At 52.7% G+C, this 12,794-nt stretch overlaps 4 protein-coding genes across 4 annotated transcripts; 1 reads left to right on the top strand and 3 right to left on the bottom strand.

The window, feature by feature from the left end:
* Positions 1-368: 368 nt before the first annotated feature.
* LOZ57_006289 (uncharacterized protein) lies at positions 369-2,151 on the top strand (the record flags this gene model as incomplete). The annotated part of the gene is made up of 3 exons (XM_049255309.1): positions 369-688; positions 1,264-1,555; positions 1,675-2,151. The coding sequence occupies 3 exons, from the start codon at positions 369-371 to the stop codon at positions 2,149-2,151; spliced, it is 1,089 nt and encodes a 362-aa protein (XP_049105682.1).
* A 139-nt stretch (positions 2,152-2,290) lies between these two features.
* Positions 2,291-3,088, bottom strand: LOZ57_006288 (uncharacterized protein; the record flags this gene model as incomplete). Its single annotated transcript, XM_049255308.1, has 1 exon — positions 2,291-3,088. The coding sequence occupies one exon, from the start codon at positions 3,086-3,088 to the stop codon at positions 2,291-2,293; it is 798 nt and encodes a 265-aa protein (XP_049105681.1).
* Positions 3,089-3,493: 405 nt separating this feature from the next.
* LOZ57_006287 (uncharacterized protein) lies at positions 3,494-4,806 on the bottom strand (the record flags this gene model as incomplete). Its single annotated transcript, XM_049255307.1, has 2 exons — positions 3,494-4,233; positions 4,287-4,806. The coding sequence occupies 2 exons, from the start codon at positions 4,804-4,806 to the stop codon at positions 3,494-3,496; spliced, it is 1,260 nt and encodes a 419-aa protein (XP_049105680.1).
* A 1,651-nt stretch (positions 4,807-6,457) lies between these two features.
* LOZ57_006286 (uncharacterized protein) lies at positions 6,458-8,113 on the bottom strand (the record flags this gene model as incomplete). Its single annotated transcript, XM_049255306.1, has 4 exons — positions 6,458-6,810; positions 6,930-7,169; positions 7,230-7,928; positions 8,017-8,113. 4 exons carry the CDS (start codon positions 8,111-8,113, stop codon positions 6,458-6,460), a joined length of 1,389 nt encoding a protein of 462 aa, XP_049105679.1.
* Positions 8,114-12,794: the final 4,681 nt, after the last annotated feature.

The following is a 12,794-nucleotide window of genomic DNA, read 5'->3' as shown; positions in this document are numbered from 1 at the left end:
ACATTGAAAAGCTGGGGTGGTTAACGGGCTCTTCTGCGCTTAGGAAGCGATGCTGCCACACAAGCATGTGTCCAATGCAAGAGTATTCCTTGCTTGACGACAAATCGTCCCACCAGCAGACGCAATAACAAGTTAGCACCGGGCAGTGAATATACACGAACCTCTCTCATGACTGTGACCTCCAATGACGCCCATAAAAACCCATGCCATGCACAGACTTATTGACACTCTCATCATCCTCCCTACAGACAACTTGCCTCCATGTTCTGGCTAGGCCCTGAACTGCAGGATAGAACAACTTTTTCTCATCAAATACGCAGCCAGGGCTTTTTCAGGTTATCCTTTCCCTCAGTACCATTCCCGGTAACATGGATCCTCCAAAACGGCCTCACGATGCCTACATCAACCATTACAACCAAGGTGGGGTTGTATATCCGGACTTGTCTTGGGTAGACCAAACGAACTTGGTGGCAGACAACGCGTCAAAACCTAGCGGGCTTGAAGGAGATAGCTATGCGGTTCCCACGGGGGGCATGGGCACATTAGAATACCCGAAGTTTCAAATATCAAATGACGATTTTTCATGGATTGACAAGCAAGTTGCAGCCTTCAATGAGAGTGGCGGGGATGGGTATAGTCAGAATTCTCTTTCATTGGTCGATTTCGGCTTCCCTGGTCCTTCTGATCTGTGAGTGAAAAAGCCGCTTCCATTATGGTTGACTATTTGTTCCAGCCTCAAGGGGCGTATGCATGCTATGTCAAGAAATGGTGTGAGATTTAGAAAGGAGAACAACACACTCTGTTTATCCCCTCACGTGAGATATCGGAAGTCCCCTTTCAAAGGGAGACAAAGATCCTTTAGACCATGTTGATATGAGCACAAGAGGACATTTGCCCTGCTTGACCATATCTGACTAGGTCTGAATTCTTTATTCCCTGCCCTATCTCAAAATAATTCGTGCTTTTTGCTTTCCATATCTTGATGACGATTAAGCTTACCTTCTCTTTTCAATATATACAGGGCAGGACAGATAGACCCTTCCCTAATTCTGAGTGAGGAGGACGCGAGGTTTTTGAATGCAAGTGGCAGGTAAGTCATGGAGTTCCCTCGGAGCAATAATACCACAAGATAGAGCTGGCATCACGCTGCAATATCGCGACCATACCAGCACAAAGCTGGTATTCCCCATCGCCATGCATCAAGAGAGAAAGATAGAAAGCCCATAATATAGAAGAGATAGGAAAGCTAATATGATACGGCAGTAACAATTTTCAAAGCTACTACGCGAGGCGGCTTCAACCACCGATAGAGATGGCACCCAGAGAAACTCCAAGAGATACCGTGATGAGGGACTTTGACGATAGAAATGGCAATGTGGCAGACCCCACAGCACAGGGTATTCTACCGGGAATGGAATATCCGAAAATTAAGAATACTCGCAACGCACCGAGTCTCCTTCCAGCCATGTTTCAGAGGGATCAGGTGCAGAGGGGACATAGATCACCCCGGAGTATCATGCGTGAACAGACATTTGCCTTTGTTGCAAACCCGGCGGTAAGTCATTCACTGAGGCTTCAGTGTATAAGTGGACAGAAAGAAAGAGCCCCAGTGGTCACTGGGGCAGAATTTAGAAGATACACTTGCTAACGCAGTTTTTGTTTGTTTGAATGTAGATCTTCTTTCAAGAGCCAACAGAAGAACACCAGCTACCCGTCAACAAAAAAATTACCATTGACGCTTTGCCGCTTGAAATTCTGGATAAAATATTCAAGAAACTTGATGGTGCATCCCAGGTCGCCTTGGCACTGACAGCAAAATCCCTCGGTCAAGCCCTCCTTTGCGCCAATCATGAAGGAACGATTTTCTACAGCGGCATTGAGAGAGAGCAGCTTTTGTGTTGGCGCCTTGCCCCCAACTTCCCAGCGAGTTTCAAGTTGTGCTATGTTTGTATGAAGTACTATCCGATAAATCCGCGATGGTGGGCCAGGAGAAAGGCCTGTGGAATGGCAAAAACCTGTAGCCCAATCTACGGGAGACACCATTCGGATTTTGAGTTTAAGAATGTGGCTTGCCCAGAATGCACGGCGGAAGGAAAATGGTCCAATGTCACCCAGGCGCATAACGCCTTGCAGCGCGCACTCTTCTCATAGAGTGGAAAGGGCTTCGTTGGGAACGCAAAATGATAGGAAATAGGAAGGGAGACATGCAGAATTCAAATAATGCAATCGGTTGGTAACCAGACAAAGCTTCCTATTGCTAGCCAAAGTATTGTATTGTAGGATTCCCAATTTAATTCGGTTCGTTTTTCTTCTTGTTTGAGCTTCGCGTCCTCATCGGAGAGTCCAAACTTTCCGTGAATGGTCGATATGGAGCCGCAATAAAATGCTCGGGAGATCTGTGAATTGGAGGAAGAGCATCTCTGCGTGGTTCTCCAGAGAATGGTCTCCGTCTTTGCTCTTCATGGAGCTTGTCCAGCGGTTCGCCAACGATATGATATTTTGACCAATTTATGGGGGGCATCCTCACGATATTTTGAGGTTTAGGAATATCCCCAAACGTAGTGTTCCCGTCTTCACCTTGGCATTGCCGGCTCTGCAAAGGACGAGGGTTAAACAGCCCCATATCAGCCGTCTGATTTGGCGCTGCGTTTATCAGTTCACGGGCAAAGGCTTCTGGGCTCTCGGCAGCGACCTTCTTCATTTTCTCCAGACTCCTAATATCACGAAGCGCTTGCTGTTTCTGAATCTGTAATATAGCGATAGCAGAGCGGAGTGCGATCGCATCCGGGTTATCGGACTCCGATATCGGCACAGGCGACGGTTCAGGTGCGAATGTGGTAGGCGGTGAAGCCATGGGGTCATTGGCAGCTGTAGTCTTCATGGTTGCGGGGAGTTGAGGTGTATCATCGGAAGGGGGTAGGAAAAGGGGCTTTCCAGCAGCTGCTGTTGCGGGCGGCGGTGTCAGCTTTTCAAGCTCCGGGATGGGCCGTAGGTTCGCATGCATCATCACAGGTGTGACTGGCGAATATGGAGGGCGAGGCGGCGTTCCCGGAGTATGGATTCCGGGAGTATTCTCGCTTGAGTCCATCGTGGCAGGAAATATTGGCGTAAACAAGAGATTTCTACAGACCGTATAGTCTGGCTTATGTATTATCTTGAAGGGACGCAGTCCATAGACGGGAGACAGACATCGTGGCCTGATCAATCGCAACGTCGTCTTTTGCTTCACAAGAATTATGGTAAGAGTGACGTTGGCCAGCTATATTAGTAAGCGCTGCTTTATTTGTCACAAGCGCTGATTATATAAGGATTGGCTAATAAGGTTTAATGTTTTTGACCAATCACCATAACAGAGTGTTGATACGATACGGCATTCGATTAGGAAGGCAGGGCTAGGGCTTAAATTATTCCATACAGCGCGCTAGGGAGGCAGCTACCTACCCAAGATTATACTCCGACAACGATACAAAAGCTCGAACTGCCGTTGCAAGTATCAATTATTAGAAATACAATCCATCTTGAACCACTTGTGCTTTTGTATGGTCTCAGCCGATGGGCGATCCCAAGGATTGTAGGCCAGCAGTCTTCCAACCAAATCTGCCAAAGCCTCTACTTCATCCACAGGAACCGGGTGAGCTCCATTCCCTCCATACAGAAGCTGTTCCTGAAGAGACCTAAACCGCTTCCTTCTTGTCATTTTATTCGCGCGCTCCGGACAACCACTCGAATCCACCTCATCCGTGAAATGTTGACTGCGAGACTTCCATGATGTCCACCATGGCTCTGGGAGCTTGCCGCGGAGAAGAACAATTTCGTACAGCCGATCGTCAAGATTATCTTCAAACGTGTCGAATAGCTTCCATGTGGTGCATATCTGGAATAGAGTGCAGCCAAGTGCCCAGAGGTCACAGGGGGTGCCAGAAATTTTGTTGTCCAGCAATAGTTCAAGGGGACAATATCTTGCTGGAGTACCGAGAGATTTAGGAGGGTTTAAAGCTTCATAGCATTGCCCAAAATCAATGATGTAGACTTTATCCATTATCAGGCTTGATTCAACTTTGGTGAAATCGATCGGATACACGAGGTACTTCGGCGTATTTGGCAAGATTGGTGGTGTCATAGACTCCGTCAAAAGTCTTGTTGATACTGGCTGACCAAAGGTTTTCATGACCTGATTCTCAGTAAATCCATCCAAGCTCGTGAGCTGATACAAGATATTCGATGTAGTGAAATCTGGGACAATAGTTAAAACCACCATTACCTCCTATATGAAAGGGGAGTCCTACCTCCATGGCAAAACCCATGCCGATGCAGAGCTGCTAATCCCTCGACAACTTGACGAGAAATAGCACGCGAGGAGCTTGCATCGCGAGCAATCTTAGAAACACTCGGTCCAGCAACAGGGTAGACAAGGCAAAGATGCCCCCCATTTGGTCCCTGAATCCAAAAATAGTTGGAGGGTAGGCAGAGGGAGCTCCCACCGATCTCTTGGTCAACGCCGAGTTGCTTCAATTTCATTGCATGTAGTTCTGGACATTTATCGGTTGATTCCATGGCCATCACGATCTTTACCGCAACGTAGCGGGGGGTATCATGCTGTAAATCCCGACATAGCCAGACAACAGCAAAGCCACCGCTTCCAAGCTTATGCAGAACGCGATAGCGACCATCTTCCCCTAGACAATCGCCCAGGTGAACGGGATGAAGTCCTCCGGGACAGTAGTTCTGGGGGCATTCCAACCCTGTCTCATTGCCTTCCACGTAGGTGAAGTAATCGATCTCGGGCTCCTTGGAATCAGCCGCCATTTCTTGGAATGGAGGAATTTGGAGAGAGTGTAACCATCAGAAGGATCATGATCCCGAACCGGCCGTGGCCGTGCCGCTCAGGTTACAGGGCACATGAGCCTCGACTATTGGGTGGGTAGTTAAACGGGAGTACTCCCTCCATACGGAACCGAAAACCGTAGCTAACTAGGTGGTTAACTAAATCTACCTTTCCCCACAAGCTTTGGCTCTAGGAAACTCTGTATATCTCATTGAAATTGTGTAAAACCTTCTTTAACACTGTTTTCAAAAATGATCTCCCTTCCAATATAAAAGGGATCACTCTCTTCAGTTCACAACATCAATACCTTCAACATGAACCCCCGCGTATTCCGGTCTCAGGTGGCGGGATAGGCTAAGCATGGAGACTAGAAAGTCCTACAAACCCCTCTCAGGCCTGTACCCTTTTGTTATGTTTGCTGCATCCTCTAAGGATGGTTATGTATCCTTTTGGCTGAGCGGGTAGCATTATGCCTGTTACTACGCAGGCTTATTAAGTTCTATACGCCGTATGGTTTTTGCGAATGACCCTACCAGCCAAGGGCGCCATAGAATTTTCGTTTCAGAGCCACCGGGGCCGTGTAAAAAAATTGCTGAGTTGATACACGAAAATTCAGAAAACTATCAGTTCCATAAACCAACAAAAAAAAAAAAGATAAGAATACTATAACTAGGAGAAATAGTATGGGGGAATATTTGACAAAAGTTTTTTTATTTCTCCTTTGAGCAGAAGAAAAGAACAAAAAAAAAAAGGGGGGGGAGGAAAGAAAAGGTGGGGGAAAAAAAGGGAGCAACGAATTCACCCCACCAAATCACTTTCACTCAATCCTATTCACGCCGCACACAACACGCATGATATCCCAAGATATCCGGTAAAACAACAAGACAAACAATAACAAAGAAAAAACAGAGCCTACCCCGCTAAAAACCCAAATGCCATATCCATTCGAACAGGTGTGTGATTTGAAGGAAGGTTAACAGTAAGGAACCCCATCCATTACGTTGCCAGAAAAAAAAAAAAAAAACCCTGAATCCAGTGTCCGAAAAGCGCGTGATTAGAAGGTTGAACAGCAGCGAGAAAAAAAAAAGTACAGAGAAGAAAAAAAAGGGGGTGAGGGCCGCGAGGTATAGCCACTAATAAGCCAAGCATACAACACAAAAACATGACGAAGTAGATAGATAGGAAAGGGTTGGGTGTCAAAAGATAAAAGACAAAAAAAAAAGAAAAAAAAGTGCTGTCGAATGCTGAGAGAACGAGTTTTCAAAGGCTCGCAGATTCTGTGCAATCTAGCAAAAGGGGTGGTATTGTAAGATGCAATGGAGAAACCACATCGCGAAGGATATATGGATATATAATTTTTTGAGACAAATGAAAAATGCGAGCGATGAACAAGGGAGCGACATTGCCCGCCAAGGAATATAATCCAAGGCCCAGATGTCAGAAAAGAAAATAAAGAGAAAATGAAAATGAAAAAAAAAATGAGTGGGTAAATGGGTGCCTCAAACGTCGGGCAATATGTAGATAAATTATAAGGGAAAAAAAGGCATCAAGAACAAAATATTTCATTTTTTCCCTCCCAAATAAAATGGCGTTGTGCAAATGTTCCCGGAGTAGATAGTGCGACCGGACCAATTACCTCCTTTCTTCAGTATACTGCACTCCCTGCATCGGCGCAAGTGAGGAGTTCAGTAGTGGCGGAAGAGTGCGCGACGGGTCTGAGGAGGGATGGCCTACGAGCGACGTAGTAGATGCGGGCGAGAAGGGCGAACTGTATAGCGGAGACTGCATTTGCGATGCGCTGGCCATGCCGTTGGGATGCAATGCTGGGGCTGGGTGATGCGGTAAGTCAAAGGCAGATGTCTGTCTGGAAAGGCTGGGCTGCGATGCGGCATAGCGCCGGAGTTCGTCGATTTCTGCACGTAATTGGTCCCGTTCCTGCTGGGACTGCGAGAGATTCTTTTCGAGCTGGGTGATGTAATCCATGGCTGGGCGGGAAAACGTCAGCGAAAAATAAACTTAGAAAAATCAGGGGGATGCAGTGGTCGGGAGGTAGCTGTAGAAATACCATAACGGAGGTATTGCTTCTCAGAAGTGGTTGACATACCTCTGTTTAGTGTCTCCCACTTGCTAGATTTGTTATTCTGAGCGGAAGGCAGGCGGGTACGCAAGGTTTCGAAACATTCCTTCATCTCACTCCGGCGTTTCCGCTCGGCGAGTTTGTGCGATACCCTCAATTCCGGCGTTCGACTATAAGGCGTGGCACCGTTGATAGGCTCACTCTCTCCCATCAAGGTCCGGACTTGCTTGTGGTGTAAAGAATGGTGATGAACGCTCTGCGGCAATTCTACTTCACCGTTAGAAAAAGAAAAAAAAAAACCAAATGGTAGATAATTTCCAAACAAACCTTGCTGGCCCTGCGGCAGCCTGCTATCACTGGTAAATCTGCTGCTCGCCAGCGATTCGGTGCCGCTGTCGCGTCGCGAGATCTGGTCCGACACACGGGCGTTTTTCTCCGACGGGCGGGCGACATAGGGATCCGGGAAGGCATAGGGCATGCCCGGGATGGGGGTTTCTGCATTGTAGATCTTGGCCTCCGGATTGGAGCTGATGGCCGGGGCGGTGCGGCCGGGGGGAAAGGCGCGATGCTCGCCGGCGCGCGGGCCCAGCGGCGACAAGGGCTGGCCGCCGGCGTAACGCGGCCCGCGGTGGGCGGAGGACAGCTTGCCGTACTCGCCGGAGATGCCGCGCTCGCGCTGTAGGCTGGAGACGATGGAGGTCTGCGACACGTTGGTGCTGTGGTACGGCGAGGCCTGGCTGAGGGCCAGGGAGCTCAGGCCTTGGTTGACTCGGCTGTCAAGGCTGCTGCGGCGGGACTCGGGGTAGTCGGGGCGCTGGCCGGTGGTGTCAAAGGCGGGATTGATGGACGGCAAGGGCTGCTGCTGTTGCTGGTGGTGCGACGGGAAGCCGGTGGTGGGCTGGCTCGAGACGGGCGTGTGCGGCGGCTCGGAGGGCATGTGGGCGGGCTGCGAGGCCGGGATGTAGCCGGCGGCGTGGTGGAAGCCATTGGCGGCGCCGGTGGTGTTGTTGGAGTAGGTCGAGGAGCCTGGGGGCGGGTTAGTTCGTTGTTGATGCTACTGCTGCTGCTGCTGCTTGCTAGGGGAGCTCTGGCAGCACGGGAGGAGAGGACGTACGGGCGCTCTGAGCGACGGACCAATTGCCCGAGTCTCTCTCCAGCGGCGGCTGGGCTGGGGACTTTTCGGCGGCGACAGCGACAGCGCCCAGCGACATGCTCGCGGTCAGCGTCGAGATGGACGGCAGCAGCTGGCTGGGCGGCGCGGGCGCGGGCGCAGGCGGGGACTGGTGGACGGGGCGCGAGGTCTCCCACGGGCGGAGCGGGGGGTTGGAGAGCTCCATGGCGGTCATGGCGAGAGCGAGGGCAGGGCGGAGCGGAGGGAGGAAGAAGACGAAAGAGAAGGAGAAGAAGAAGAAGAAGAAGAAGAAGAAGAAAGAGAGGAAGAAGACTAAGTGAGCGAGCGAAGGGTTTCAAAACACAAGTGACGGAGCGGTGCCCAGGAGCAGCGAAGGGGGAAGCTTGCCTGGGCGCAGGGCAGGGCAGGACAGGGCAGGGCAGGGCGCGGCAGAGAGAGTAGGCGAGCAGAGCAGAGAGCAAGCAAGCAAACAAGCAAGCAGCGCAGGGCAGCGCAGCGCAGCGACAGCCGGGCAGGCAGGCAGGCAGGCAGGCAGGCAGGCGATGGTGCGACCCGTGAAGACCGCACGCACGCACGCACGTACGTACGGGGCGTGACGGCCGCGTACCGTACCGCCGCGGGCTGGGCGTAACGTGCGCGCGGGCCCGGCGGGTATCGGTTCTGTCACGGCACCACCACGCAGACCACTCCTACTCGCCCAACGGGCAGCTCTCGTCGGCGGTGGAGCTCAGCTAGCTAGCCCAGCTGCCTACATAGCTACCTAGCTGACACCGCTGCGACCTGCTCCTACGACGCCCACGACCGCGCCGTCGCCGCCCGCTTGGCCCGGTGGCTCCGTGCCCCGGCCGGCTGAGAGCTCGCCCGGCGGGTTCGTCTGTCTGTCTGTCAAGCCCGCAAGACGCCGGCCGCAGCGAAGGCCGGTGGCTTTTCACGTGCCCCGTTGATCGTACCGCCACCGTATGCGTACCGTACGCCCGCCGTACGGTATTTGCTACCCGCTGCCTGCTACTGGCCGCCCGCCGTACCGCCCGGTACCGCTCCCACGCCCCGGCAGACAGGCACCGCCAGCCAGCCATGGGCCACAGGCGCGGTGCACTGGGGCCAGTACGGGGCATACGGATACAGATACAGGTCCAGAAACAAAAACAGAGACAGCATGCGCGACGAGGTGCGCTGCGCCCGCCGGCACCACACTCAAGAGCGGCGGCCGTTCCAACATTCCATGGCTGCTGGGTGTGCCCCAACACATGTTTAGTGGAGCTGCCGGGCCCCATTTCGTTTTCCGTCCTGAAACCACACGTGTCCGGCTTAGCAGCTTCACACTAGTAGCTAGTAGGTAAGTGAGAAAGCAACAGCAGCATCGCCAACAAAAAAAATTAAAATTTCTATCGCGCCCGATTCGTGGGATTTGCGGAAATTCTTATTATCATTTGCCTGCCCGGGCTTTCGCTCTTGGGCGATAGCCGCCAAGGCTGGAAAGCCCACGGAAAAGGATTGCCCACCCGCAACAGCCCTGCCCCGTACGGCCGCAGGGGACGGTAGCTGGTGCGCGCGCGCGGCCAAACTCGCCCAGGATGTACATGCCAGCAGGAAGGAGGCCAGACTCTTGAATCCTGTCGTCTGGGTCTTCGTCTGAGAGAGCCCCCCTTTTTTTTTCCCCCCTCAAAACCATTCCTTTCAACATTTTTACCTTTTGGACGCATCGCGCGCGCCCCCCGGGTCGTATTCCTCTTCCGGGGGGGGCCTGCCCAAAGCAGAAAGCGCGCGCGGGAGAAAAAGAATGTTCGTTCTGCGCTTCTAGCCAAAAAAGCAACACAAGCGTGACAACGCGCTAGGCTGGAAAAAGGGGAGGGCCAACGCATCGGGGCTAGCGTGTGAAAAACTAAAAAACTCTCTCACTCCCCTTGGGAAGGCCTCAACCCTTTCTGGCCGGAGCTGGGCAGCACGCTAGCGTTATCGCGGTCTAGCGTCGCCCCGCCCGCCTCGCTCTGCGCACTCCTGGCCCCACATCCACGAGGGCCCGGCGGGCTGCCGCGGGCCCTTCCCCGGTCCGCCGTACACCGCCCATACGGCGCCTGCACGGCTTGGCCCGCGCCCGTCACAGCCCCAGCACGGCGGCTACGGCGTGCCACACGACCGGCCGCATCTGATCGCCCCCGCCCCCCGTCAAGGCCCCCTTCATTATTATTCCCCCCCCATCGTGATTTTATTATTGAACTCAAAGCCGGCGCTCAGATCGTCTGTCCCCAGATGTTCCCCCAAGCCACACTCACCGTTACTTATATATTACTCATCCCCACTCTCCACTGCGCATTGATGTTCCCCCCCGGGCAGCCCTTGTTGTCCATCAACTCTTAACTGCTGGCCTCTTTTTATTTTCTTTCTTGCCGAGTCTGCTCCTGCTGCTCTCCAAGCAGCGCTTTTGTTTCCTGAGGTCCTAGTCACCTCCCACCGGCTGGAAACTTTCCCATGCTCGCTGTCCCGCGATCCGGAGGCCGTCTTTCCCGGTCGAAGCGAGAAAGATCACCACCGGGCCCTGACCAGCTTCGGTCAGGCACCGCTGTCTTTTGTTGCAACAGACAGACGTCAGTGCGCTGTCGAGGCCCCGTCTGGAGTTGTGTCATAAACCCTTACAAGCTTTGTCGTTGGGGTGTAGTTAGATATCTACCATATCGCGTTGTTGGCCCAACGGGCAACGAACATCAAAAACCCTGCCGGAAAACAGAAAAAGGGAAAAAAAAAGATATGACCTGGGGTTTTTTTTTTTTTTTTTTTTTTTTCTTCTGCCGTCGAACGAGATTGCTTCCATGCTACCTCAGAGGTGATGACGTGACCGACGCCTTTTTTTTTTCATTTCGGACACAGCTCCCCGCTGCCCGCCTGCGCGCGGGCGCGCGCGTCGTGGCCAGCGGCACGCGAAACGGGTCTGTTTGAGTGTCGCGGGCTGGAATGAAAGCTTGGTAGTCTTATTTATCAGCAAGCAAACGCAACCCTTCAATTTTTTTATATTATTCTATATATTTTTTTTTTCATTGTTGCTGCTTGGTGTTTTAGGTACAACTCAGGCCAAGCCGGTTTTGTCGTGCATTAATATTTTACTTCAGGGCCATCTGCTGATCTTGCAGACTGCAACGCTGCGCGCGTTGTGCACACAAAAGAAAACAAAAAACTAGATTTTATCCACGACGCGCCAGGTCCATCGTCCCAGTCGAAGGGCCCCCTGGCGTGCAGACCGATGAGCCTGGGCTTCCTTACTCTTTTTTTTTTTTTTTTCGTCAGGCGAGCGCTCCCTGCCCGCCGGGTCGGGACCGCCTCCGGGGACGGGCGGGAGGGGAGGGGGGCGCCCGCGGAGCCCGAGACCGCGATCTCTCCCAGGCGGTACTTACTTACTGTACCTGCGCCCGCCAGAGCTGAGCTGTTGTCCGGCCCCGGCACGTGGCCCGCCGTGGACGCAGCAGCAGCTTCAGGGTTCTACGCCCCGGTCATCGTTATCATTATCATTATTATTAAGGCAGGCAGGCTGGCTGGCAAGCAGCACTGCTGAGCCCGGGCATGGCGCCCCAGTGGCAGTGCATGCATACATAACGGCAAGGGTGCAGGTCACGCCAGCCATGTACATACATATACCGTATACCGCAGCCATAAATACTACGAGAAGGACGGCACAGCGTCCCGACCGAAGTAGCATTTCTCTCCACGCCTAATCGCGGGTCCTTGGCCGCCCCTGCGCCAACGCCCGGTGTAAGCGCTTCTCTCCTTCTCCCCTGCCCTCCCGCGCGCGCGTGGGACGTGTCGCATGGAACCGGCCGGCCAGCGTCAGACAAGCCACATACCATACCGATCTATGTAGTGTGTCTATGTACAGTACTCCGTACACGAAGGTAATACTCCGTAGTTATGTAACTATGCGTTCACACTCGCTGGATACGAGGCCCTATCGACGCTTCTCCTGCAGCCCACGAGCCACAGTGGTAGTATGTAGTTAGTAGTGCCCGCGACGGGCTCCCACGCTATATGCCGAGCGTTCTATAACCCAGGTTTGCGGCACTAGCGAATACCCACACACTCTCTCTCTCCCCAAGCCCGACGATGGTGCCCGCGCGTCTCAGGGGAAGGGGGGCCCGCCGCGCCCATTATTATTCGATTATTCGCCAGAATACGGCGTCGCACCTCGTTCTCGACAGTCATGTTTGCAAGAATAGATACGACTCCAGGGACTATAGGATGCTAGTTTCTCTTCTCCTTTTGCTTTTTTTTTTGAGAGGGGGCAAATTTTCCCATTCGTTGCCCGGAAACGATCATCTAGACTATTCGATCTATCACCTCCCACAGGTTCCTCCCCCGTTCGAGCTTTTTGATACCTGTCGAGCTGTTTTGTCTGGAGCGGGTAGCGGGTGGGGTCCGGCCTGGCCCACCGCGGGTACTACCCTCCCATCAACGCCAACTATCATGCAGCCGTCGCCAACTAGTTATCCGGCGGCCCTTCTTCATGCACGCCTGACTCGTTCGAGGAGCTTGGTCCAAAAGAGGAAGAAAAAGAAAAGAAACAGAAAAAGGAAAGTAGAAAGAAGCGGGAGATCACATTTCTTACATATAATAAACCAGTTATATAGAAAAATTTTGTCTCCGAAGCTATAACATCAAGGCATTATAGCACTAAATATGCGCTCAATCGGGGTCGTTGCAGATTCGGATTTCGTGCCCCCCTCCCCCCCCTACCCCCCATTCCCCCCCCTCCTCTCCCCCTCCCCCCCCCCCCC

The sequence above is a fragment of the Ophidiomyces ophidiicola genome (assembly GCF_022830035.1).
Source record: "Ophidiomyces ophidiicola strain CBS 122913 chromosome Unknown scaffold_39, whole genome shotgun sequence".
NCBI classification, from domain to species: domain Eukaryota; kingdom Fungi; phylum Ascomycota; class Eurotiomycetes; order Onygenales; family Onygenaceae; genus Ophidiomyces; species Ophidiomyces ophidiicola.
The sequence above is the reverse complement of the archived record's forward strand: the minus strand, read 5'-3'. Positions and strand labels throughout refer to the sequence as shown.